Here is a 24,255-nt window from a genome sequence, read left to right as displayed (position 1 = left end):
CCAACAGGTCCACCTCAGACGCTATTGCTGCAGCCCTGCACATCTCCCTCTCACACCTGGAGAATAAAGACTCCTACATCAGGATGCTCATTATTGACTACAGCTCGCCATTCAATACGGTCATCCCCCACAAGCTCACCCACAAATAGTTTTCCCTGGGACTACTCCCCATCCTCTGTGACTGGCTCCAGGACTGGCAGGACTGGCAGGCCTCAGTCTGTCAGGATCAGGAACAGGACTTCAGCCAGCATCATCTCTAACACTGGCACACCACAGGAGTGTGTCCTCAGTCCCATCCTCTACACCCTGTTCACCCATGACTGTGTGGCTTCCTACAAGGAAAACACCATCCTGAAGTTTGCGGATGACACCGCTGTGATGGTGACGCATCACTGGTGAGGATGAAGCAGCCTACAGGAGGGAGGTGGCCTCTCTGCTGACATGGTGTGAGGACAACAACCTCACTCTCAACACGGACAAGACCAAGGAGATGATAGTGGACATGAGGAAGGAGAGGAACCCTCACCAGCCACTGTTTATCCGTGGGCTGGAAGTGGAGAATAGCTTTAAATATCTGGGGGTCCACATCAGCGAGGACCTCACCTGAACACTCAACACCACACAGCTGATGAAGAGAGCTCAGCAGCGGCTATACTTCCTGAGGAGGCTGAGGAAGTTCGGCATGTCACCAAAGATCCTCAGAATCTTGTACAGCTGCGTCGTTAAGTCCTTCCTGACCAGCTGCATCACCGTGTGGTACGGCAGCTCTACTGTCATGGACCGCAAACGTCTGCAGAGAGTGGTGAAAACTGCCTCCAAAATCACCAGGACTTCGCTGCCCTTGCTGCAGAACATCTACCAGCACAGAGCCCACAGAAGAGCTGCCTCCATCATCAAAGACCCAATCCACCCCCTACATGGACTGTTCACTCTCCTTCCCTCAGACAGGAGAAACAGGAGTCTGAAATGCAGGACAACCAGACTCAGACACTCTCTTTCCCTCGGCCATCGGACTCCTTAACAGCCGATAGGGGTCTGTAACAACGGCCTGTACCCTGCACACTGACTTTATATTGTTGACTGCAATATTGTTTACTTTTTGTGTCTTATTACTTATAATAGATGCTGCACATGCATCTTACCGTCTACCTCATGACAGTTTTTTGCACAGCTAATCATTCATTGTTGAATGTGGCACAACAGTTTATGTAGCACACTGCACATTTATGTACATAGATTATTTACTCAGTTTTTTTAATCTTATCTTTATCTTCTATCTAGTTTTCAAAGTTGTTTTCTTCTATTTTATAGTCTTTATGGCATTCAGTGTGGATGGCAAAGTAAGAATTTCATTGTTCAGGAAAACTTGTTTCCTTACTGGGCAAATGACAATAAACACTTTGAATCTTGAAGTGGCCCAAGAATTGGCTTTACTTAAAATACTCCTCATACTTAGAATAAAACAAAATTTAATGTCATTGTGTTGTACCTTAAATTCTGTTGGCACGATCAGCTTGGGAGTTTTAAGTCCAATCAACATATCGAGCCCAACAAACGTCATGATGGACATGAAGATAGAGAAGTCACTGATAAGTTTCCTCAGCTTGTGGCAAAAACAGAAAAATAAAGCATTTTAAATTAGAAAATAAACATGCAGATCTGAAAGCAGAGACTGAAGCTCTCATTGGAAACCTTTCAAAATATTTAACAGTAAATTAAATATAATCCTGGTCCTAGAAAACCGAAGGTATCTGTTTTGTCACCTTGGTGGGGAAGTAGCGGCTGAACTTGAACTTCTTGAGAGAGACCGTCATGGAGTAAGTACCAAAGAAGAGGATGAAGGACATGAGCGCCAAGTCAGGGACGTACTTGCAGGACTTTCCCACCAGAGATCCTCCATACTTCAGACACTCCTTCTTGCCCAGCTGGCTCCAGTCCAGCGCTGTCACATTTAACTGGGAGGGTGTTGGCAATGGCGGGGAGACAGGAGAGAATGAAGAGTGAAGTGTTTTGACAAAGACACAGACAGAGTAAAAATGGTTGGCACAGATGTGAAGTTATGAACCACGGAGGAGAGTTATAATTTGGCAGGATAGATGGTGAGAAACAAAGGAGAGAAAGAGGAGAGCAAAGCGACTTGTTTGCTTTTTTGTCACAGAGCGGTGACACCCTGCAAACATCCAGCTTGAAATACAAGAAGCACTCAGAGTTGAGACATGAAAATGGAATGAAATCAAGCACTTACCCCAGAAACATTAGAGCTGTTATCTGGCATTGGAACTAAACCATTGAAGATCATTGCAGCCACTGTTAGTGAATGGGGGAGGGACAGACAGATGGGAGGTAATGAGACAGAAAATGAAAGGGGATGAGGAGGAAAACAAATGGGAAAGAAAAAGAAATGCAGAACATGATGAGAATCCAGCTGCCGGACAATGCAAAGAGCACTCAGAGGCCCATGCAGACAAACAAAGAGGTACTCACTTGCAAGAGACGGCAGCCAAATTGTTTGTGCACGGTGAAAGCAAACAAGAGACAAATCAGTTACAGAAATCAATGTCTATGGAAATAAAGTGCTAAACACTGCCACAGCAAACAGCAATCAGTGAGCATTTAGAAAGTTTTGAGGGTTTAATTAAAATATAAGTTTTATAAGACCCCTTCAACACTATATTGAACATCCAAACTTCTTTTGTTCTGATTATCATGTAGACTACAGCATTTTCCAACTGATATGATTAGTTGTTACACTTAAAATGGTATCAGATATCATTAAAAAAATAATAGTAAAAAAAATAAAATCACCTCTTTCTTCACCAGTTGTTGAACTTTGATAAGTACAACCTCAACACTGTCATTATTCAACAAAAATCTTAGTAAACCCCATGATTCAGTAGCTTGTAAAACATTTAGCAGCAAAAACCTGAAGTAACTTTTTTATTTATAATTTTCTTTCAGTTCTGTGAGGTTTGCTTATTATTTGTGTTTATGATCATTTGTTTATTTGTTCATTTGTTTATTCAAAAGGATCCCCATTATCTGATGCCAAGACATCAGTCCTCGCAAGGTTCAGACTTCCTGGGGTCCTGTTGAATGACCCATTTTCTTCCAAGCTTGAGCTGTCAGATGGATGGTCTTACATTTGACTGAAGACTATGTTGGTGTACAAGAGAGTTTATGGTTGCCTCAGTAACACAAGGTGTTCAGGTCCTGTGGCTGCATAATGAGCCCAAATCATCAGCCCTCCACTCCTGTGCTTGACAGTTTGTATGAGGTGTTTGTATTGATGTGCTCTATTTGATATTCATAAAAAATCAACAACATTGTTTCAGAGGTCTTGTGGTTTGTTTGACGAAGCTTTGCAAATCTTGCTGGAATCTGTGTTACTATCTTTTCACTGTCATGAACTTAAACATTTAACTTGCTAACAGAAGCCTGCAGAGTTTGAGATGTAACTGTAGGATTTCTTTTTCAGCTTCTCTGAGAATTGGATCATCTGACCGTGGGCTGAGCTAGCTGTAATATCCACTCCTGGGAAGATTGGCAATTGTCTTAAATGTTTTCCACATGGGAATCATCAAGTAAAGGTGCTCACGCTTAGTGGTGAGTTAACAAAATACATTTGTTTTGCTATACCTGACTCCTATACCTGCTACGTCCTCAATTCCTAAAAAGCAGTAAAGATGTATTTAGTTTTTGACAACTGTTTCTGTGTATTTGGCAGAATCTTCATAAATAAAGACAGTTTGCATTTTTTTGTTCACCAAATGTTGTATTAACCTAATATTAAGACCTGGTAAGAACCATATTATTTCTATGACGTCCTGATACATAAATACATTTTTTAAAATCACCTCTCTATTTTAATTATTTGACAGCTGTAAAAATGTACTTGCAAAAACTTAGAAACCAAGTTGAGAGTAGTCATTTTAAAGCCTTTGAGAAGTCTCCATTAAAATGTAAAAGTAATTGATTATTAGGTAAAAATCTAAACGTATATTCAAATAAAGTGTGTTAGATTTTTATTTGTTGTTAGGGGTATTTAATTAAAAAACAGCAATTTTCTAATAAAAGTTCTTTCACCAGGAGTGTGTGGCTATGTTTGGTCTGAGAAAATGAACTAACATAAACTAAAAACTTAAGTCATGCCTAACAGTGGGACCAATACAACTAAATCAGTTCATTAACTTTTCAGATGCTTTTGAATGCTGTTGCCAGTATAATATCTAGCAAATAAAACAAAACATTAAGGCGAATTTTACAGAACAGTCAAGTGGGTTTGCTTTAGGTGAGTGGCAGCCTAATGAGCCCCCAAAAGGCCACACTGTCTCCTTGTGAATAACCCCCCACAGACATCTCCCTGAGCCAGGGGGTGAACTCACTCGGGTCTGGGGCCAGACACTCGCACTTATAGGCAGTGACGTAGTCGGGCTTGAAGTCGGTGTTGATGGGATAATATTTGAAAGAGCCCACCATCTTCTTGATGGCATCAGAGATGAAGATGAAGGAGATGAGACTGGAGAAGCCCTCCTCAGTGAAGCGCGTCATGTATTTGATGATGTAACTGGCATCTGATGCCACCAGGATGAAACACTGTAGGCAGGAGTGGATGCCGATCCACAGACGCAGCTCCATGTAATCTATCCCATTGTTCCTTTGGAAGTTAAAGGTTTGGGAGTAAAAGGGAAATTATTTTTACAACTAACACACAAATATCTAATGATTTCAACACACATGTGGTGTTTTACACAGTATAAAGTAAACTTTAACTTTATATGTGCGAAATAATGTTTGACTCTCTTTAGGCTTCAAACATCTCATGAGTATGTATTCTCAATAAAAACAGACTAAAACATAATTTAGTTCATTTTTAAAAACAAATTAATGTTTATACAATTTATTGTCCAGGGTAAAGGCAATTCTGAACTTTGTTAACAAGCTATAGCTGGTTAGAGTTTTGACTGAATGAATACAGTATGTAAACTCAGCTGTTTGTTCATGTGAGTTTTACCAGGTAGAGAAGATAAAAAAAGATTGTACAAAGAATGACATCGTGAAGGATTTTTTCATCCTTGTTATATTATTAAGTCAAAATAAGCCAGATAGTTTGGCTCATTCCTGTTGGAAGGAACACATTTGTTCGTAAATTCAATACAAAAAAATGGTGTACTTAAATGTTTCCCACAGACGAGGCTATCAGCAGTGCTCCACAGTATTCTCTTTATGGATTCACCAGATAAACTCTATATACTTTCTATATCTATATACTTTATAAAGAAGCTCACTTGCTGAATTCAAACAGAAGCTTTTCAAAGATGAGAATGGGCCCAGTGGAGCTGAGGATGATGAGTGGTTGACCACCAAAGAGACAGAAGACAGTACCCGCCAGGGCTGTACCAAGGAAACTCTCCATCACTCCCTGTTGGAGGAAGGAGACAGTGGCAGAGAAAAAACTTCATAAGGAGAGGGAGAAATAGGATCTGATGTTGACTGAGCGTCTCAGAGATATTAAATGGAAACGCAGCTAAACATACATTAGACATTAGACAGGATATTGTTGTGGTTTTGATCGAGTCAGCTAGCCCAGCGCTGGACATTTACAGGATCACCGTGTTGCATTAGACAGGGAACATATGGACTTAGTGCAACAGAGCTCAGAAATTACTGTAATAAAGTATGCAGATGTATAATTTTGTGTACAAGTTTCTGTGTATCATAAACATGATACACAGAAACTGATGCACATTATGAGCCCTGATTTGATTTCTGATATCACACAGCAATAAACACTCAGAGCGCTGTTTTACAAAGTCAGACACTCTTGCCAGAAAAATATAGAAGCCATTTATGGGTCTGCATTTATCTGTCTGTTTGTGATTGTGTTTCTTATAAATCTAGGTGGCAGCAGAGGTTAGCAGGTCATCTGATCATGTGTGGGTCACAGACGGATTGGATAGTTTCTTTCCTTATTTTTATTTCTCGTGTGCTGGTTGTAGCCTCACCCAGAGAGCCAGGTCAGCGAGCATATCACCACTCAGGTTTTAGGTTTTATTTAGAATTAAAAAGTTTATGCTGTTAAGTGAAAGCAGCGCCTGTCTAGTCCTTGACTCAGTGTAAGAAACCAGCTTTACTTCCTCACTCACTTTCTGGTCAGGACAGCTGATAGAAAGAAGTTCATTTTACTGGATCACTGGCTTCACTAATAAAGGAATTAGCAGTAATAAGTTTAAATATTAACAACAATGTTACAACAATTTAACTTCCAATAATCCACAAATCATGTTTTCAGAGGAGCTTATGCCTCCTTCACTCAGGATCCTGGAGATAGCGCGAAAGGTGAGATATTTTACTCATTTTGCAGCTTTATGTATGCATATCACAAGAATCATAGCATGAAAAAAATTATATTTCACTGTTGTCTCAAATGTTTATTATTATTTTTTTAATAGAAACAGAAAATGAAAATCATGGAAAGAAAAGTCCTGATATTTCAGTTTTGATTTTAATTTGTGTAAAGTAGTAAAAATATTAAAGTAAATATTAAATAAACATAATTTTACATAAAAATATACATTTTTGGAATTAACTGCACATTTTTTCAATAAAAATAACAATATTTTAAATATTTCTGAATGATCAAGATCATTTTTCAAAAATTATATTTTTACTCTATTTTCAAAAACATTCTATAAACAATTATTCTTTTTAATTTTCTGACTCAGTGATAAACTTTTGCATGTTTTCACATTTAACTTTTTAGGTGATTAAATGAAGCTGCATAATATCACCAGACAGTGGCAGTATAGGCACATGGCTATTTGTAGAAAATACAATTGTCCAAGTAGAGCTGTCACCTCATGGAGAACCAAAAATACAATGGTGCCATAAAAATTTATTCTCTTCTGGAATTACTTTAATCTCTAAAAATATCCTGGATATTGTATTGATCATATCTGAAGTTTATTTATGTTTATGTTAATTTGTCACCCTTCAACCTTTCGTTGTGCCTAAATGTGAAAATATTCTAAGTTTAACACTTAAATCCTTTATTTATTATTTACCTTTAATTTTAATATGTTTTGGTAAACAGCAAACAAAAACAGTCAGTATCAAAATAAAGCCAATTTTTATAGTGTTCTAACTAAAAGACATGGACATTTTCTAACTCCTGAGTGTATTTCTCTGCCTTACCTGGTAGTTGTCAGTAGCATCTCCGAGGAGGCCACCAAAGGTGATGGCGTTGGTGATGCAACCCAAATAGATGAAGAGCACCGCAGAGATAGACTGAATGTGAAACCCTTCGTAGAAATCACTTGGGAGCCATGGCAATTTCCGCTTTATGTCCAGGTACAGACCACCACAGAAGCTATTGTACAGTGACACACACACACACACACACACACACACACACACACACACACACACACACACACACACACACACACACACACACACACACACAGAGAAAAGGATGCTTCACACAGTCCTCAGCATGACAAATTACTTTCTCAGAAGCAGCAGGATAGTATTTCAGCCTGTGATTTCCAGGAAAGGAATATCCTGGCAGGCATGTCCAGATAATAATAATAATAATAATAAAAAAGCAACCTCAGTGTTGTGTTTTGATAAAGATCATGGTATCAAGATCAATTCTTGAGTTTACTAAATTCAACTTGAAATGACCAAACGTTAGAAAAATATCACTTTAGTGCATTTTAAGCTGAAGCTGACAGTCTATAACTGCCCGCCTAATTAATGGAGTTTTGTGGAGTGAAATTAGTACCCAGAAAGTACCAGGCTGCTTTGTTCAATTTGATACATTTCTAATCATATTACTTTTCCATGTGCCTGGTTTTGTTTGATCCAATACTTTCTTTTTTGTCATGTGACCTGAACTACATACCGTCCAGTGAAAGCCAGCTCCTCTCCAAGTTCATGTGGAACTGGCATCTCCTCGTCCTCAGAGAGTCTTCCTCCTCCTCCTCCAGCTGTACCGTTCATCTGTCCCAGCTCGTTTAAGGAAAACACAGATTTTCTGCAGAAAACACCCACCCACACACACAAACACACACACACACACACACACACACCACCAATAAGAGTAAATAAGAGGCTTTTCATGCTTACAAACTTTGATCATTGCTGACACAGAGGCATGATTCTATCTACCATTAGGCTCTTATCTCTTTCTTTCATTCTAGGAACAATTTACTTTGTTGTTAAGTTTACATCTACAAACATGGTGGCTTTAGTGAAGCACTATAATCATTGTTAACTTATTACTTATTGTGCAACAACAGCTTCTTGGGTTTTATGTGGGTAACTGAAGTGGTTAGAGAAACAGCAACCTTTTGTCAGCTGAGGTAACTTTCTTTGGCGGCTCAATGCGGATTTTGGGATCCCATTCACCAGGTGGAAGCACAATCACTTCATCCAAAAACTCATCTATGCCTGCAATGAGGTCCTCTCTATCTCTGGCCTTGTAGGCTACATCACTGAATAGCTGGGAGGGGGGGAGAGAGAGAAAAGGAGAGGATTTTATTATTTCATTTGGATTATAACATGGTGAAACACAAGAAAACAAAACAACAACAAAAAACACATTAAATTTCTAAATGTAAAGGAGCAAGTAAACCATTTTACCAGGAGAGCTGCAATATTCAGTTTCTTACTGGTTTTTCTTTCTTCAAACAACAAAACAAAGAGCCTGACTGGATCATGTTTTGCAGAATGCTCACTTTTTCTAATGTGGTGAGAAGCTTCTAGGCTGAATACATACAAAACTTATAGCTACTGAGCCCACTTTATCTTAAGGCAATACAAAAAAAAATCATACTTAAATCAAACTGATAAGACAAGTGTTTCGTGAATTAGGCCCTCTGGCTTCTTTTAAGACACTTTAAGACAAGTAATCACAATATTAATAATAACAAGCATTTTGTCGTTGACTAAACAAGACATATTAGAATAAAGTCCTGCAAAAGCAATAGTTGGTTTGGTTGTATTTAAGCACGAGAACATGAGGACAACAAACAACAATGCTGTCATGTTTTAATTTATATGTTTTACTGTGTGCTAATACAAACTATGTTAGTATATTAACAAGTAGCACAAAGTAAAATTTTAAAGCCAGTATCTTTAAATTGGATTTAGATTTTACACTTTAATTCTGTGTGACTCAGTTCAGTAATAAAAATGAATATAAAATATTTGTATTAAATTAAATTAAATCGGTAACTGCATGGATACTTAGAGCATATCTTTGTCATGCTGTAAACAGCATCAAAATATGAAACTTGTTCCTATGTTATAAAAGATCAAATTTAACTGTTGCAAATATTTCAATTCAAATTAAAGGTCAACTTCAACTACCTAATGCAAATTTTAGTCAGTGTTTATTTCTAAATGGTGAACTTGACATTTATATACCTGAATATAAAATAAACTAAAATTTCTGTCTGAATCTCCTGTTAAAATGGCCCATTTGAATTTGAACAGAGCAAAATATTGTACAAAAAAAAAAAAAAAACTAAAACCTTATTCAGGAAATCCAAAAATAATCCCATGAGCAAACCATGAGTGAATTCCTGCCTTAATTCAAACACAATCTGAAATACCTGAGTCTTGGTATGCCAGAGTATGCACCATGCAAGTCAGATAATAGTTCAGTTTCAAATGCAGTTCACAGAAATTGCATCTACAGGTTTCAGGAGACAATGTCAGCAGTGTGCAGTCTAACAAAAATAAATAAATAAATAAAAAAAGACATGTACACAATGACATGGACTTACATCATCCACCATTAGTGTTGCTATGGCTCGACCAATCTCATTATATGACTTGGCCTTTCCTTGAGGTCCCAAGAGAATAAATAGGAATCTGTAGAGTGGCGAGTAAAAATATGAGGTATGTGCTGGGGTTGCAGATAGGTGAGGATGAAGATGTACGTTGCAGATTATTTTACCTGGTGGGAACAGGCACCTCTGTCAGACCTCCAAGTGTTGTAGCTTGGGCCAGGCGGACAAAGGCTACAAAGGGCCTGCTGAGGAAATCCACTTCCCCCACCAAAACATTGGATGCCTCTGCATCTCTGGGAATTTTCTTCATGAATTTATTTTTCAGCTACATAGAAAGGAGGGGAAAAAGTAATGTCTGTGCCATTTTAGAGCAATATTTATTTTTACATTAGTTGTCACTAACAGTGTTTAAACCTGGCAGAATGGTCAGTGCATCTTTAAATCATAGATTATAATCCTTTATTGTTTCATGAGAGTAAAAACCATAAAACCCCAATAATGAGATAGCAAAACAAATGAAAGCCGACACAGATCTAACTGAGAGATGGATGGCAAGCCAACCTGACCTGTCTGATTGCGCATTAAGGTGTGGCAGGAAATTGTGCGCAAAGATAATAATGGACAGCTTTGTCAATAAACCGCCGGCTGAATCTGTGGCTACATGTGAAAGCGAGGCACGCGGACCGGACAATGAGATCTATGGTCCTCTCTGTGCCAGCTCAATATTGACACCAACAACGTGGCACACACAAGCACAAATACAAAAAGTAACAAACTGTCACTTGCCTGTTGTTGCATGTGACCTACTGTAGGTCTCTAACTACAATTTAAACATCCAGCCGTCCACTCACAGCTGAAGTCCTTGAAAATGAACAACCAGTACTCATCTTTACAAATACATTTCATGACCCCTGTCACAGATGCTCTAAAAAAATCCTCATTCATTTTTTCGTACATTAGTCCTCCCATGAATGACACTTAATCCTGACCTATCTGCTCCAAAATTCAGTAGCCTAATCCCTGCAACAACAGCACGTCCTTGGAACAGTCCGAGCATGTGTCACTGGGTTTAAGTCACATTACTGCACTGGCTCCACAAATGAGTGAGTTATGTGTTTGCACATTTCCTCTATCCCTTGCTCTTAACACTTCAACAAATCATCACTTCAATACAATGCACGGCTTTACTAAGACAAGAGATGGGTAATGTCTTCAGTAATAGGGAGCAACAAAGTGGAAAATGAGTATGCGCTCTGAAGATTGCTTCCACTCTGATAAACAGATACTAGGGGAATATAAGACAGGTACATGAGCTTGAGCATTAAAAACAGGTTGTGGGATGAAACTAAATCCATACAAGTGCAAAATACATTTCTTTAGTTAGCTGAAAATCAATATCTAATATTCAAATAAATATTAGTTAAATTAATGAAGAGAAATAAGCTGATTGTTTTTAAAGTTAAAGTGATAACTTACCTGGTCTGTACTGGGAGTGTCTGCTATATCATTCATACTTCTACTCTGAGCATGACCTGGAAGTCAAAACAGAAACAGTCCTTAAAACCTCAAATCATTGTACTTTAGATAATTTAAGCTTTGACATTGTTATCAAGACACAGGGATGCAGGAATGTACAGTCTAATTCAACACAGCTACATGGTCTACTCGTCAGATGCCCATGTACTGTTCATGTACTGTCATGAGGTCACATTTGCTGCCGATCATGTATTGAAATGCATTTGACCATATTCCTATGTGTTTTTACACAGAACACAAAGTCAGGCCGGGTCATACACTCAATCAGGCCACCCCAACACATATACTGCATGCATACGCTCACACTTGCACAAGTGTATATACATACATACACACATGGACTTAATAATGACCAGGTTCAATACAAAAGTCAAACTAGTACTCTTATACTAATGATGATCTTCTGTTGAGAGAAATAACATGATTGTTTCATTTTGCCAGCAAATCATTTAGATGCAAGTTTACCATAGTACATTTAATACACCAAGAACAATATTCACTACTAAAAACATTAAGTGGTCAATTGCAAGTTCACTTGATGTGATTCAAATAACATCAGAAAATTAAAAAGTCCTCTCAACTTAGATAAGAGACTGTCCAACTTTAGGAGGGATTCCCAAACTTTACCATGCAGCAGCCAACCTGTGGAGATATGTTTGGCTCAGCAGGACCCACCAAATATTTCATGCAGGAAAATAAGCCATGTCATTACCATGGGAACAGAAACACATCCACACACACTCCATATGTAGTTTTAACTAAAACCTCAGACATGAACATTTACCCAGCAAGCACAAAATGCTGCAGTCACATTATCTATATCCAGATTAACACACTGACACGCTGATTAAATTAAAATGTTCCCTCATCAGCATTTAATCTGGACTAATGAAATGTTCTTTACTGTCACATTTGTGCAACTACTTGTGTGTTGGACAGGGACAGATGTGGACAGTATATGTGGACAGGGACAGATGTGGACAATATATGTGAACAGACTGTTATATCCAAGGAGCCAAAGTATTAAATTATCCACCTGTCAGTTTAATACAACTAATTATTTTATTTTATCCAGTTTAAACCAGGTTTAATAATAAAACAACAAACCAGTGCAACATTTCCAATAGAAAGAAGTTTAGACAGGAGGTGGTAGCCTTCCAGCTCATTATTACAGCTACATAAAAGGGCTCATGGAGAATCTTAACCACTGATCATCATGTTATCTTCAGATAAAAGTTTGCCCCCAAACAACAAGTTTCCCCCCTGCATCTGTCATTTATTAAACAGTTAACTCGCGGGACATCGTGGGTGACTGAACACCACTGCTGGTGGAGGATTTGAAAATATCGGCATTTCCCACCTCCTCTTCAACTGCTACTCTTTTTTCTCTCTGTTATCTCATGATCTCATATTTATCATTGTGCTGTGTGTTGTGTTAGGCTTGGCAGCAAAGAAGTAAGGCATCCAGATGGAAATGTGAAAATGACCAATAAATAAGTAAAGGGTCATCATTCAATCATTATTTCACCAAAACACAACAGAAAAGAAAAAGTAAAACCTTTTTATGTGTTGGAATAGGGATGGAGGCTTCATATGTGTGGTTGAGAGAATAACTAGAAATAGTATGTACCAGGAAGTGTGACTGTATTTATAAGCCAGAGGCTGGTGCCCTGCCATTGGTCAATCTTTCTTAATGCATTTTTATATATAACATCTAATGATACTTAAATTGATTTCAATTAATTTATTGAAGAATAGTGACCAGTCATATTATTGGACATGTTCTAATAAATATACAAGATTATAGCAAGCAGCAAAGTTCCATCTTTGGTCCCTAGGCAGATAGATGGACTTAAAAACGTTATTATTTAATACCATAATACATGGACAGCATAAAATTACAAAATGTATGGGCAGCAACATATAATAACATAAGAGCAACATAACATAAGACATGTACACTAACATAAGTTACATCAAATGGTTGCATATTTAAATTAGTCTCTAAATCTACAATGATAACATAGAATAATGAACACACATAATGGCAAACAACCATTGATGTTAAACATGGTGGGTATATTGTAGTTGTGCTTTTTACCATTGCTTAAGACTAATTTTAATAGTGGGGTGCAAGTCAATTCAGTACTTTATAAATGAGACAAGTGTTCATGAGAATTTGATGGGTGTCCCAAACACACTGGTGAATTTGATGGACTTTTTTATACCTTTGAAAAACAATAAAAAAAAAAGAGCAATCATGCATTTAATGGTGTAAAACCATACTCACGCAGACGGCCATAGTTGGCAGGCTGCTGTTTCATTCTAAGGTCCTCTGTGGATCGGTTAAAGTTGGCTGACTGTCCCTGACCTTGTCCTGGTACTGGACCCATTCCACCACGGGGTGCCGCATTTCGATCTGACAAGGAAAAGGAAGCAGAAACAGACACAAACAGCAGCAGTGTTTGGAGGTGATGCTTTATGATTTATTAAGCAGTATGATCTCTGTCCTGATGAGATGTGGAAATGCTACAGTGGTAATTAACTCATCAAACATTAATGCATCTCCTGTGGAGGATGTGAGCCCTGCTGACTGCAGGAGAGCTTGCAGTCATTTACCAGCCAAACCAAACACATGCATACTCAATTTGTAGAATGCATAAAATTATATGTCAGACCAGGATGGACCAATCAAATAAAGAAAACTATAACAAATAAACAAAAAAATAAATTGCTACATCTCGTTGCTATTTTACATCATTGCAAGTCATATTACATGGCCAAATGTGTGTAGTGCTGTTAATTATGGAAATAAATTACAACTAAGGAAAGAAAGAACAAAGTCTAATAAATGACATCATTTTTAATCTGAAATGCATCCTATATGGAGTTTTGGTTAAATGGGATTTTGATGACGATTGTTAATACAGGTACAGACACTCACTAGTAGACGAGCTGGACTTGCCCATGTCAGCCAGCGAGCGGTGAATTGGCTTCTTGGTCTGATGTCGATGTTTCCTCAGCAGAACAAAACTGATCTTCTCTCTGAGCTCAGGAGATATCATGCCTTCCTCTATCTGTCTCTCAATGATGTCATCTATAAACATAAGAAAGATTGTCATGTGAATCTGATGTTCCTAGGAAAGACTTCTTGTTTGTAATACTGTAGTTGTGATGAAAACACTGGATTGATACAGCATTCTTCTTTTCTAATTGACTTCCATACACACATTCAAACACCATTAAGGATTTCAGCATTATTTGTGATGTTCAGTAACTTGCCCAAGGACATTTTTACATACAGAAAGGAGAGGTTAAAAAAATTAAACCACAGAACATGGCAATAGTTTTGTGATAGTGACAAACAAAATTAGACATGCCTAACATGTAAATTAAAGGTACACTAAAGCACTGACTGATTTCCTCCCTGAGACTAAATAATGCTGCTCATGACCACCAGTGTGTTTGGGACATTCATATGAATAAAAACAGCATGACTATTTATCACCATCAGAATAACTTACTACCACACAGAGATAGCTGATAAGAAAACTGAATAATCAATGATTCTAAGTCTTCAGTTTTATTCAGAAAAAGCAAAACAAAGAGCAATACATATTTTACTATACTGAGAATGGCTGATCCATTTATCAATTTTTTATACCCACTTCATCCTTTTCAGAGCTACAAGGGCCTGGAGCCTAAACCAGCTGCCACCAGACAAGAGGTGATGTACATCCAGAACAGGTCAGCAATCCATCATAGCACCAGCACACTCATAACTATAGTTTTACACACAGAAAAGCCCCAGCTGAGATCCGAACTGGGAATTTTACTAGCAAGGGAGATGTAAAATGCATAAAGATAAAAAGCTGTAGTGGTTGCTTAATTTTTGTTTAGACAAGTAAATACTAACTGTAAACTAAGATTATTTTACAGCTATTACAGCTAATAGCTGTAAAATAATCTAACAAGTAGTATGGTACTATGGATAGTGTGGATTGTACATCCATTGTACAATGGTAGTATGGATTTACAATCCATACTACCATAATGCATCTGCAGCTTGGTGTTACATAAGTAATATGGAGAGGTTAATGTCAATATATAACAAGAGGAAAAACTGACAGAGGGTGCAATATGTTGATGTTGTTTTAGTACAATTGATTCATTTGGTTATCCTACAAATGCAGGTTGGCTTGCTGTAACACTTGCTTTACTGATACAAACTCAGCTGTGAGTTAACTGGGCACTCCCCACCAGCTGCTAATTAACTACCAATTGATTAAACTCTAAACTGCCAATGAGATTTGATAAGTAACAGAAAAAAAAATCACTTTCTTGCTTTGTCCAAGCTTAACTTCAGGAACAAACTCCTAAATAACAACTGGGCATGAAAGTAATCAACTTTCTTGGAAAATTTAGACTTTCAGAAAATTATCTTTACATTGTCCTTAAAATTTTCATTTTAGTTACTGAAGATTTTTCATGGTGTTTTTTTTCTTCAGTAAATTATAGAAAAAAATATGGAATTTAATACCACCCATTTTTAATGAATTTATTTGTTCTTATACTTATCACATCAGCTCTTTTCAGTATTTTAATTTTATTTTTTTAGCAACTGACTATGGAAACTATGTACTGCTTGTACGTTGAGATCTTCCCGCTGCTTTTGACATGGTAGACCATGATATTTTGGTGTCTCTACCTCCTCTAGCGCTGACTTGCCATGGGGGGTGCCACAAGGCTTTACTCTTGGGCCTCTTATTTTTTCACTGTACCCTTTGGCACTGGGAACTATTTTACACAAACAAAGGATTTCATTCCATTTTTATGCTGCCAACTGTTAAATCTGCTCCCCCCTCAAGCAGTATGATGGTCATTCTATGCAACCCCTTCTTGACTGTCTTGGTGATATTTTTAGTCATGGATGGATCTTAAGTTTTTAAATTTTAATGAATGTAAAACTGAAATGGTTTAACTTGGTCTCATCTCCTCCACCAGTGTTCCTTGTGTTGATCTCTCAGCTCTGACTCCGTACATTAAAGTCTGTTGTAACCAAATTTGATGTAAAAATTGATGATGTCCTTAGATTTGATAACCAAGTTAATGGGCTATTTCCTTTTCCTTTTTTTTATTTATTTATTTATTTTTTTTTATCTCAGATGTCTTTCAAAAATTAAACCCTTTCTTTCCAAGGTGGATTATCAATACCATGTCTTGATAATCCATGCTTTTATAACCTTCCTGTTGGACTCTCTTTTATAGAAATTAACCGGGGCACTTTATCACGCCTTCAGTTGGTGTTAAATGCGGCAGCGTGATTTAATGTTCTTTTAGTCTATGTTACTACTCAGGCTTACAAATGTTATTTGCGCAGGCTATTTGTTTTGCAACATGCATTTAGCCTACAGTGAGCTATAAACATTTATTTCTACAGTTTCATATCCTGAGCATTGTTTTTTTTTCATCCCCTGTGGTCAGCTGACCAGTGCTGGTTGTTCCTAAACAGCAAAAGAAAATAAGAGGTGATCAAGCTTTTTTATTGTGGCCCCAAAGCTCTGGAATGAGTTTCCTTTACACATAAGACAAGCTCCCTCACTTGGTGTTATCAAAACTTCTTTAAAAAACACACTTTTATTGTTTGACTTTTAACCTAGTGTGAGTTTGACATAGCTTTTACTGTCTTCAGATTGTATCATGTCTTCTTTCTATTTAGTGTTTATATGAATTATTTCTGCCCTGTGTTTACTTGTTGTGCAGCACTCTAGTCAACCACGTGTTGTGTTTTTAAAGTGCTTTACAAATAAATATGGTATAGTATGGGTATGGTAAATATTTTCAGTCAGAAATCGAGACTTGAGTAGCAGTTACACACCAAAGATTTTACATATGTTCTCAAGGGTTTGACTGATGCACCATTTATAAACTGACTTAAAGGACATTTTATTCCGATAACTAAAATCATGGTGAAAATTAAATTTTCAAATATATTAATGTTTTTAGATTGATCTGAGTTTTCCTAAATCCACTGTGTAAAAGCCAAAGAGTTCAAAATGTTGACCTATTCAAATAAAATAAGACATTTTAACCTTGTTTTATAAAATACTCTATTCTAGAAAGGTTAATGAATAATGCTTACAGAAACATCTAAACTTTTGCTTAAAGTAGTACAAGGCCAAAATATTGGAAATGAAGATTTGCATAAGGGTTGGAAATGTCTTGTGGTGGAACAAACCTAAAGTAAGGATAATTTGCCACCGAAAATTACATAACCTGCATGGATAACTCGCAAAATACACTAAAATAATCTAAACATAAGACTGGCTAATTTATTTCTATATGATGCATTAAACCATTAAACAATCCAGAGAAATCTCTGTATGCATAGGAAAAGTATGAACCAACATCAAAGCAAAACATTTTGCGATTTCTGTTTATTTATACATTTTTTTTTTTTTTTTTTTTTTTTACAATATTCCCCCTGTGTGTTTTCCTATTGGTTCATTCAGAAAATGTAAAGCATTTAAAGGCTTTGAATGTCTCACCGATTATTTGAGGCAGCGAGTACCCTTCTAGATCCAGGAGCACTGTTCCTGTTTGGAGACACGTCCTGAGCTCAAAAAGACTGTGCAGGGACAGTGTGGACACGTGGGGTTTGCTCCATCGCTCTCCTCCCTCCTCCACCTTTTCCTCAAACTTCACCCACCTGAAGGCAGGAAAACACACAGAAATCCAAAACAAGTCAAGAATACATGTCTCTTAACATTTGTTTATTATTTTTTCTTTTTTTTTATTTATTTATTTATTTTTGCTGTACTGGTGGTTTTCTCAGTGTCATTGGTTTAAATGAAGTGTCTTGATCTCAGCTTAATCTTTAACCATCTTTCATCTTGTTTCTCTACTAAGTTTGATAATGATCTGACAGCCGTGAGCTGAGTTTGTTGTTCACCATAGTGGCTTAACTGAAAAAACAGCATAAGAAAATCAAAGTATATTTAAAAAATTAGTCATGCAGCTGAAAAATGATCCTTCAGTTTTTATCTTCAGTCAGTCATCTGATATTGATTGTGTGTGTTTGTATTTGTGTGATGAATATAGTCATGCACCTGGCAGATTCCTTCCATTCCAGCTCGTCTCCTTCTCGCTGTAAAGTGTCCATCTCAGTGAAGAGTGTTGGTGTGGGCATGTCATCATCTTCGCTCAGGATGTAACGTAACCGCTCTGCTGCTGGTGACACTAAATGGGCAAAAAAAAAAAAAAAAAAAACTATAAGGGAACATAATTTAAAGAAGTTTTAACAGGTTCAAATGATCCTGGGGTTACAAGACTTTATAGCAATTTTCCTATTAGGTAGCTGCATGACCTGTAGCTTTGCTGAAATAATTATATAATCATTTATGATCTACAACATGGCCAAACATTTAAAACTTCTAATTTACAGATCGGTTGCTATGAAACAACAACAAAAAATAGTTAAAATAATAAAAATAATAATAATTTTTACTTTTTTTTTTTTGCTTGTTTGGTTTTTACTGGCATTTAAAGTGGAAGAAACTAAGAATATGAAGGAAATTATTTTTCTTTTACTGCTCTCAACAAAAATATGAAAAAAAAAAACTCATGTTCTTTAATGTAAATTAGCAAAGACTGAAAATCAACACTGAATGCTGTTCCTGCTTTGTTGTTAGGTTGTTAGTGTAGAGTCCCATGGAAAGTAACGATTCCTTTGACCACTCAAAGGATTGCAGTGTTTTAAGCTCTACACCAACAGAAGGGTCCCAAGAAAATAGAACAGTTCAAAAATGGATATTCTCACACTTTCCCCAATTTTGGCCTGTGGAAATGTGAAAAAAAAAAAAAAAAAAAAAAGCATACTTTACTTAACCGCACCAAGCAGGACCACTTGGGGGAGAGGGGGGGGGGGGGGGGGGGGGGGGGGGGGGGGTCTTATGTGAACAAAATGTAAGAAATGCCACTAGATCAAAACTTGTTTCAAAAGAATGGAGGCAAACTGGAGAACTGCTCTGTGGCCAGATGAAACATTTCAAATTCTTTTTGGAAATGATGGTTTTGTCCGGGCTAAAGATGAAAGAGTCCTGAAGTCAAAGCACGTGTTTTAGGATGGAGGTGTGTTTGTGTCTGTGGAGCTGTGAACATGCCATCTGGAAAGTCAACATCAGTGCTTAAATCTATATCTTTTAGAGCAACATATGCACCATCCAGGTCTTTTTTGGTGGGAAGATGTTGCATATGTCAGTAAGACAATGCTAAACCACATCCTGCATCCATTACAACAGCAAGACTTTGAAGTGGAAGAGTCTGGTCCTGGACTGGTGTGTGAAGTCCAGATCTTTCATTAACTGAAAACATCTGACACAAAATACAACAAAGAAGACCCAAAATTGCTGCACAGCTAAAGTCAGACGAGAATAAGAAAACATTATTCTTCCAAAACATGAAACTAACCTCCTCCCGACTGTTGAAAGAGGGGATGTGACACACAGTCCGAACTTTTCAAGACATTGTTCAGCTTCAAATTCGAGATCAGCAAATACTGTTTTATGAATGTGTAAGTAAAGATATGATTTGATTGCTCTATTTTAGATGAAATATTGATTTATTTCTGTTTTACTTAGTCTGATGGTTGTATTAACAGCCACACAAGCAAGGCAATACAATGTCACACCTGCAGTAGATTTCATTACACACAACAACACATATTTTCTTTTTGTTGAGGTATACAGGTTGAAATAAAGAACAAAGAACACATTTATTTTGGATTAGAATAGTTTTTTTTTTTTTTTTTTTACACACTAACATTACTTTTTACACTAAAGCAGGTGGACAATTTTAGTTTACATTGTTTTGACATGTTTAAATTTATTTGTTTATTTTGCAGCTGCTTCAGTCATGTTGCTGTTGAGCAAACAGGTAGTGAAGGGGCAGAGCAAGCCTTAATATACTGAAAGCTGGAAATGGACCAAACCACGGCTTGGCATTATGTTTGAGATGTTAGAGATTTCCAACACCTCAAACATAATGCCCCATTTGGGGTTAGCAGGACCCAGTAAATTGAATTTTATGAAAAAAAATAACGTTATTATACATGATGTAGATATCAATATAATGATAAATTGAAAACAAATTTCTTCTAACATCACCAAATGACAATATAAGTTTTTAACAGGTTCCAGAATTTAGTATTATGGTATAGACAACCAAATATGTGATGTATCAGGAGGTTAAAATCACATTCAACCTGGTTCAAAGGATTCTAAAGGATCCCTGTCCTAAAAACACATTTTAGGGCGCTAACCCTCCAACCAACGGCTGCAGATGTTTGTACTGTTTGTTAAATTCGACAGTCGACAGTTAAGGTTAACAACTCATCGGAAAACCATAAGTTTGAACCAGTTTTGACTTTTTGAAATGATTTTAATTATAATCCATGATACCAAAAAAAAAATGAATAAAATAAATACAAATAAATAAAGATAAAAACTTTTTTACCATATTTCTCCAACCAAAAAACTTTTTAAATCAGAAAAACCACTTAATTTTATGGCAACGTATGATTGAGAAACCCGCTTAAAAATTACTGTTAGAAAAACTGTATAGGCGTGTAATTTCTATTTGCCAGGCAAAAACGGGTTAAACTAATCTATTTCCACTGCACCACAGAAATGATTGAAATTTTGAAGCAAAAATCCAGATTACACAACCCTATTTTTCACTAATGAGTCTGAACATTCTTTTATCATTGTACTAGTTGAATGTAAGACCTAAATGGACCCTGAGCTTGTGTAATGATCTGTCAACTGATTACTGACATATGAACTGTAATGACCTACAAGAAATGAGTCTTTTAATCCACCATTGATCAATTATATTGAAGTGTTTTATTGACACCTGCCACCAGTAAATCCCCTGTGAACCTCTTTGACTTATCAGTTTTCATACATGGCATCTTTTGTTAAAAATACATTTTCTTTTGCTGTTTTGTAAATCTTTGTTGTTGCTTTATTTCCCAACAGTACTATTTGGCACCATTCTCTAACAGCTGCACATGCAGCAGAGGATTGTATTGACATGTGCATGTAGTCCAGGCAGAGTAGCACTTCTCCTGCCTTTCTACTGATTGCATCACATTGATTTAATAAGCGAATTCCTGTAGCCAAAGTCTTTGAAAGCCAACGCTGCAGAGCTCAGCCAGGCAACTCATAACCCGCAACTGAACCACTGCTCCTGCTGTTTATTGTGATAATGGCTGGAAGGAAGTTAAACTAAATCAAAAGCCCAACAAAGAGCTTTGCCTCTTTTTTTATATTTTCTTTATTAAAACCACCCTGCCAGCTATGTGCAGAAACTATTACATCACATAACATAATGTTGCATAACTTAACCCTATAATGTTGTATGTATCATATTTGATACATACAGTTTCTTAGACCTTTTCCATCATTTTATAGTAAAAACTTTGACAGCTGAAGTGGTTTGTGTTAGTTGGGCTATCGTTTAACTTTGGATTTTTTTTTTTTTATTTTTTTTTTTGGATCAGTCATTGTAACCTGACTTCATTGTTCTGTTCAGTTTCAAGTTTCTGAAAATCTACTGAGCCTCTGTCAGAAGTTTATTAAAGACTCTTCCTCAGTTACTGGCATCCTGCAAACCTGGTTCTACATCTGGAAAATAGTCAACCAAACCAACAAGAAGAAGGGAGGGGCTTGTATTATTTGATGCTGTCTTGTGACTCTCTGGCTTTATACTTACTTGTGCGGTTGATATCTTGAAGACCCTGCTCTGTTGAATCCATGAGTCCGTCCTCCATGTCTATCTCTGTATACCGGTCATGGTCGTGGGGTCTTTGGTGGCTATAACGTCTGTCTCTATCTGTGCTAGGAGCATCTCGACTAGAGCGCCTTCGCCTCCGTTTGCGTCTGTATCCCCGAGATACTGGGACGCCTATGTAGATGGACTGATGATCTGTGAAGACAGTTTCCTGATTGTTAAATGAACACGTACGAGAGATATCACAACCTAAAAATGTTTGCACTCAAGTGACAGTTTAGTTAGTTACAAATGCAATATGTCATTTAATTTCTAAACAGCCTCCAACTGATCCAAATTGCTGCTGAAAGAGTTCTGACAAGGACTGGTAGGAGTTAACACTTTTCCCAAATCCTGGCTTCTTTTCACTGGCTTCCTGTGAGTTCCAGGATCAAATTTAAAGTTTTTCTACTCACATATAAAGCTCTAAAAAACCTTGCTCCATCATACCTTAAAAAACTAGTCCCATACTATCCCATGAGAACACTCTGCTCTCAAACAGTGAGCCAACTTTTGGTTCCCTGTGTTTCCAGAAGGAGCTGGAGAGGCAGGGCATTCAGTTATCAGGCTTGTGATGAGTTAGTTTGTTTTTCTTAAACTTTTAATTGTTAATTTGATTTTGATTAGTCATATTGTTTTACCAATACTGCCATTAACTTTTAGCTGTTCTGTTGATTGTTTTAGATTATCTTAATGTTTTATACTATTGTAAAGCTTGATTGCATTTTTTAAACTGTTTTCTTTGTGTGAAGCACTTTGAGTGGCAGTTGTGCTTGAAAGGTGCTATACAAATAAATTACTTACTTACTTAATAAAACCACAATATTTCTGAAACAAGTTGAACAAATGTTTAAAACTTGGAACGAAACTGAACAAATCATGAATCAGATTCTCAGCTGGCACAGCAAACCAGTCAAGTTTATCCAAAATTAGTCCGTGCTGCAGCTTGGCTCATACAATTTCTTCTTTTTGTAAAAAAAAAAAAAGAAAAAGAAAAAATTATGTCAGTTTGATCATCTGTTGGCAATTAAGATGCTGCTGTAAAACTAATTTCACACGTAACTCCAGGTGGAATAACTTAACAGGGAAATGCAAAACAATTCTGCTTGTCTTGGAAAAGAGCACAACCTGCTGCTTATCCTGAAAGCGAATAAATATGCATGTACAACTCCTCAATTCCCCAAATACAAAAAATGTTTTCCAGTTCAATCTCATCTTCTCATATACATTCTGTTATCAGCTGTTAACAACAGACTGTGAGGAAATTGGCAACAGAGATGTCTTTGCTAGAAATTATAACTTGGAACACAAAACCTTGTAGCAATATTAAAGAACAAATTAAGAGCCTATATTTTCTTTGTAATGACACTCACCATCCTCCTCCTCATAGCGAAGGTGAGAGAGACCCATCCCTCTGTCTCCCTGGTCCATCCTGGAAATAAGGAAGAAAAACAGACGTATGTTACTTTAGACATAACACCATGTTCTGGTTATTTACTTTGTAATGCACAATGTAAATTTAAATGTGTTATTTTTACACCTGATGTGTTTCTTTTTATGTAAAAGCACACTTGCAGTATTTTTATGCTGTAATTTTGGCATGCATGTGCCACTGCTTAGTTTCTGGGACATCAGCTTCCAGCTGCAACACCACCAGCAGTGGCAGCTCTTGTTCAGTGACCTGCATGTTGGGTTGCAGCGCAGATCAATAGTAAAATAATTAATAGGGTGGCCTGATCAATAGAAATGTGTATAATTAAAACAGCTTTGAGGGTAACTTATGGCACGGGCCACCTGTTAAAACAGTGAATGGCACCAGCAAAGTTCCTGCTGGCGGGGATGTAAGGAGATTGTATTTAAAAATTTAAAGTATTAATTACAGTAGCAGTGCTGTCATAAGCACATCAAATTTAAAAGTCAAATTTACTCAAATGAAAAGTGAAACGTGAGCAAGTAATTCCAACATATTTTTTCATAAGTTATTTTACACAGATTATTTTTTTTAAAAAAGCTTCTGTTTGCTCTAACTTTTAAAGAATATACTGTTATATTCAGTTTCAGCATCATTAGTAAGCACAATGATAAGAACTGA

General features: G+C 36.9%; 1 protein-coding gene across 3 annotated transcripts in view; it reads right to left on the bottom strand.

Moving 5' to 3' along the window:
• Positions 1-23,594, bottom strand: part of slc4a5a (solute carrier family 4 member 5a) — a 30,712-nt gene extending 7,118 nt beyond the window's left edge. For 2 of the 3 annotated variants that reach the window (XM_041999328.1, XM_041999330.1), the window contains exons 1-17: positions 23,537-23,594; positions 22,107-22,319; positions 18,443-18,572; positions 17,882-18,042; positions 14,278-14,430; positions 13,624-13,752; positions 11,274-11,329; positions 9,965-10,122; positions 9,792-9,879; positions 8,349-8,503; positions 7,904-8,035; positions 7,192-7,366; positions 5,286-5,419; positions 4,383-4,654; positions 2,246-2,307; positions 1,764-1,955; positions 1,490-1,603 (exon numbers count right to left, since the gene is read on the bottom strand). In XM_041999328.1, the coding sequence (XP_041855262.1) occupies positions 1,490-1,603; positions 1,764-1,955; positions 2,246-2,307; positions 4,383-4,654; positions 5,286-5,419; positions 7,192-7,366; positions 7,904-8,035; positions 8,349-8,503; positions 9,792-9,879; positions 9,965-10,122; positions 11,274-11,329; positions 13,624-13,752; positions 14,278-14,430; positions 17,882-18,042; positions 18,443-18,572; positions 22,107-22,319; positions 23,537-23,594 (2,382 nt within the window). The remainder of the gene's footprint in view (positions 1-1,489; positions 1,604-1,763; positions 1,956-2,245; positions 2,308-4,382; positions 4,655-5,285; positions 5,420-7,191; positions 7,367-7,903; positions 8,036-8,348; positions 8,504-9,791; positions 9,880-9,964; positions 10,123-11,273; positions 11,330-13,623; positions 13,753-14,277; positions 14,431-17,881; positions 18,043-18,442; positions 18,573-22,106; positions 22,320-23,536) is intronic. The other variant, XM_041999329.1, reaches the window with a different exon arrangement.
• Positions 23,595-24,255: the final 661 nt, after the last annotated feature.

The sequence above is a fragment of the Melanotaenia boesemani genome, chromosome 11 (genome assembly GCF_017639745.1).
Source record: "Melanotaenia boesemani isolate fMelBoe1 chromosome 11, fMelBoe1.pri, whole genome shotgun sequence".
Classification (NCBI taxonomy): Eukaryota; Metazoa; Chordata; class Actinopteri; order Atheriniformes; family Melanotaeniidae; genus Melanotaenia; species Melanotaenia boesemani.
The sequence above is the reverse complement of the archived record's forward strand: the minus strand, read 5'-3'. Positions and strand labels throughout refer to the sequence as shown.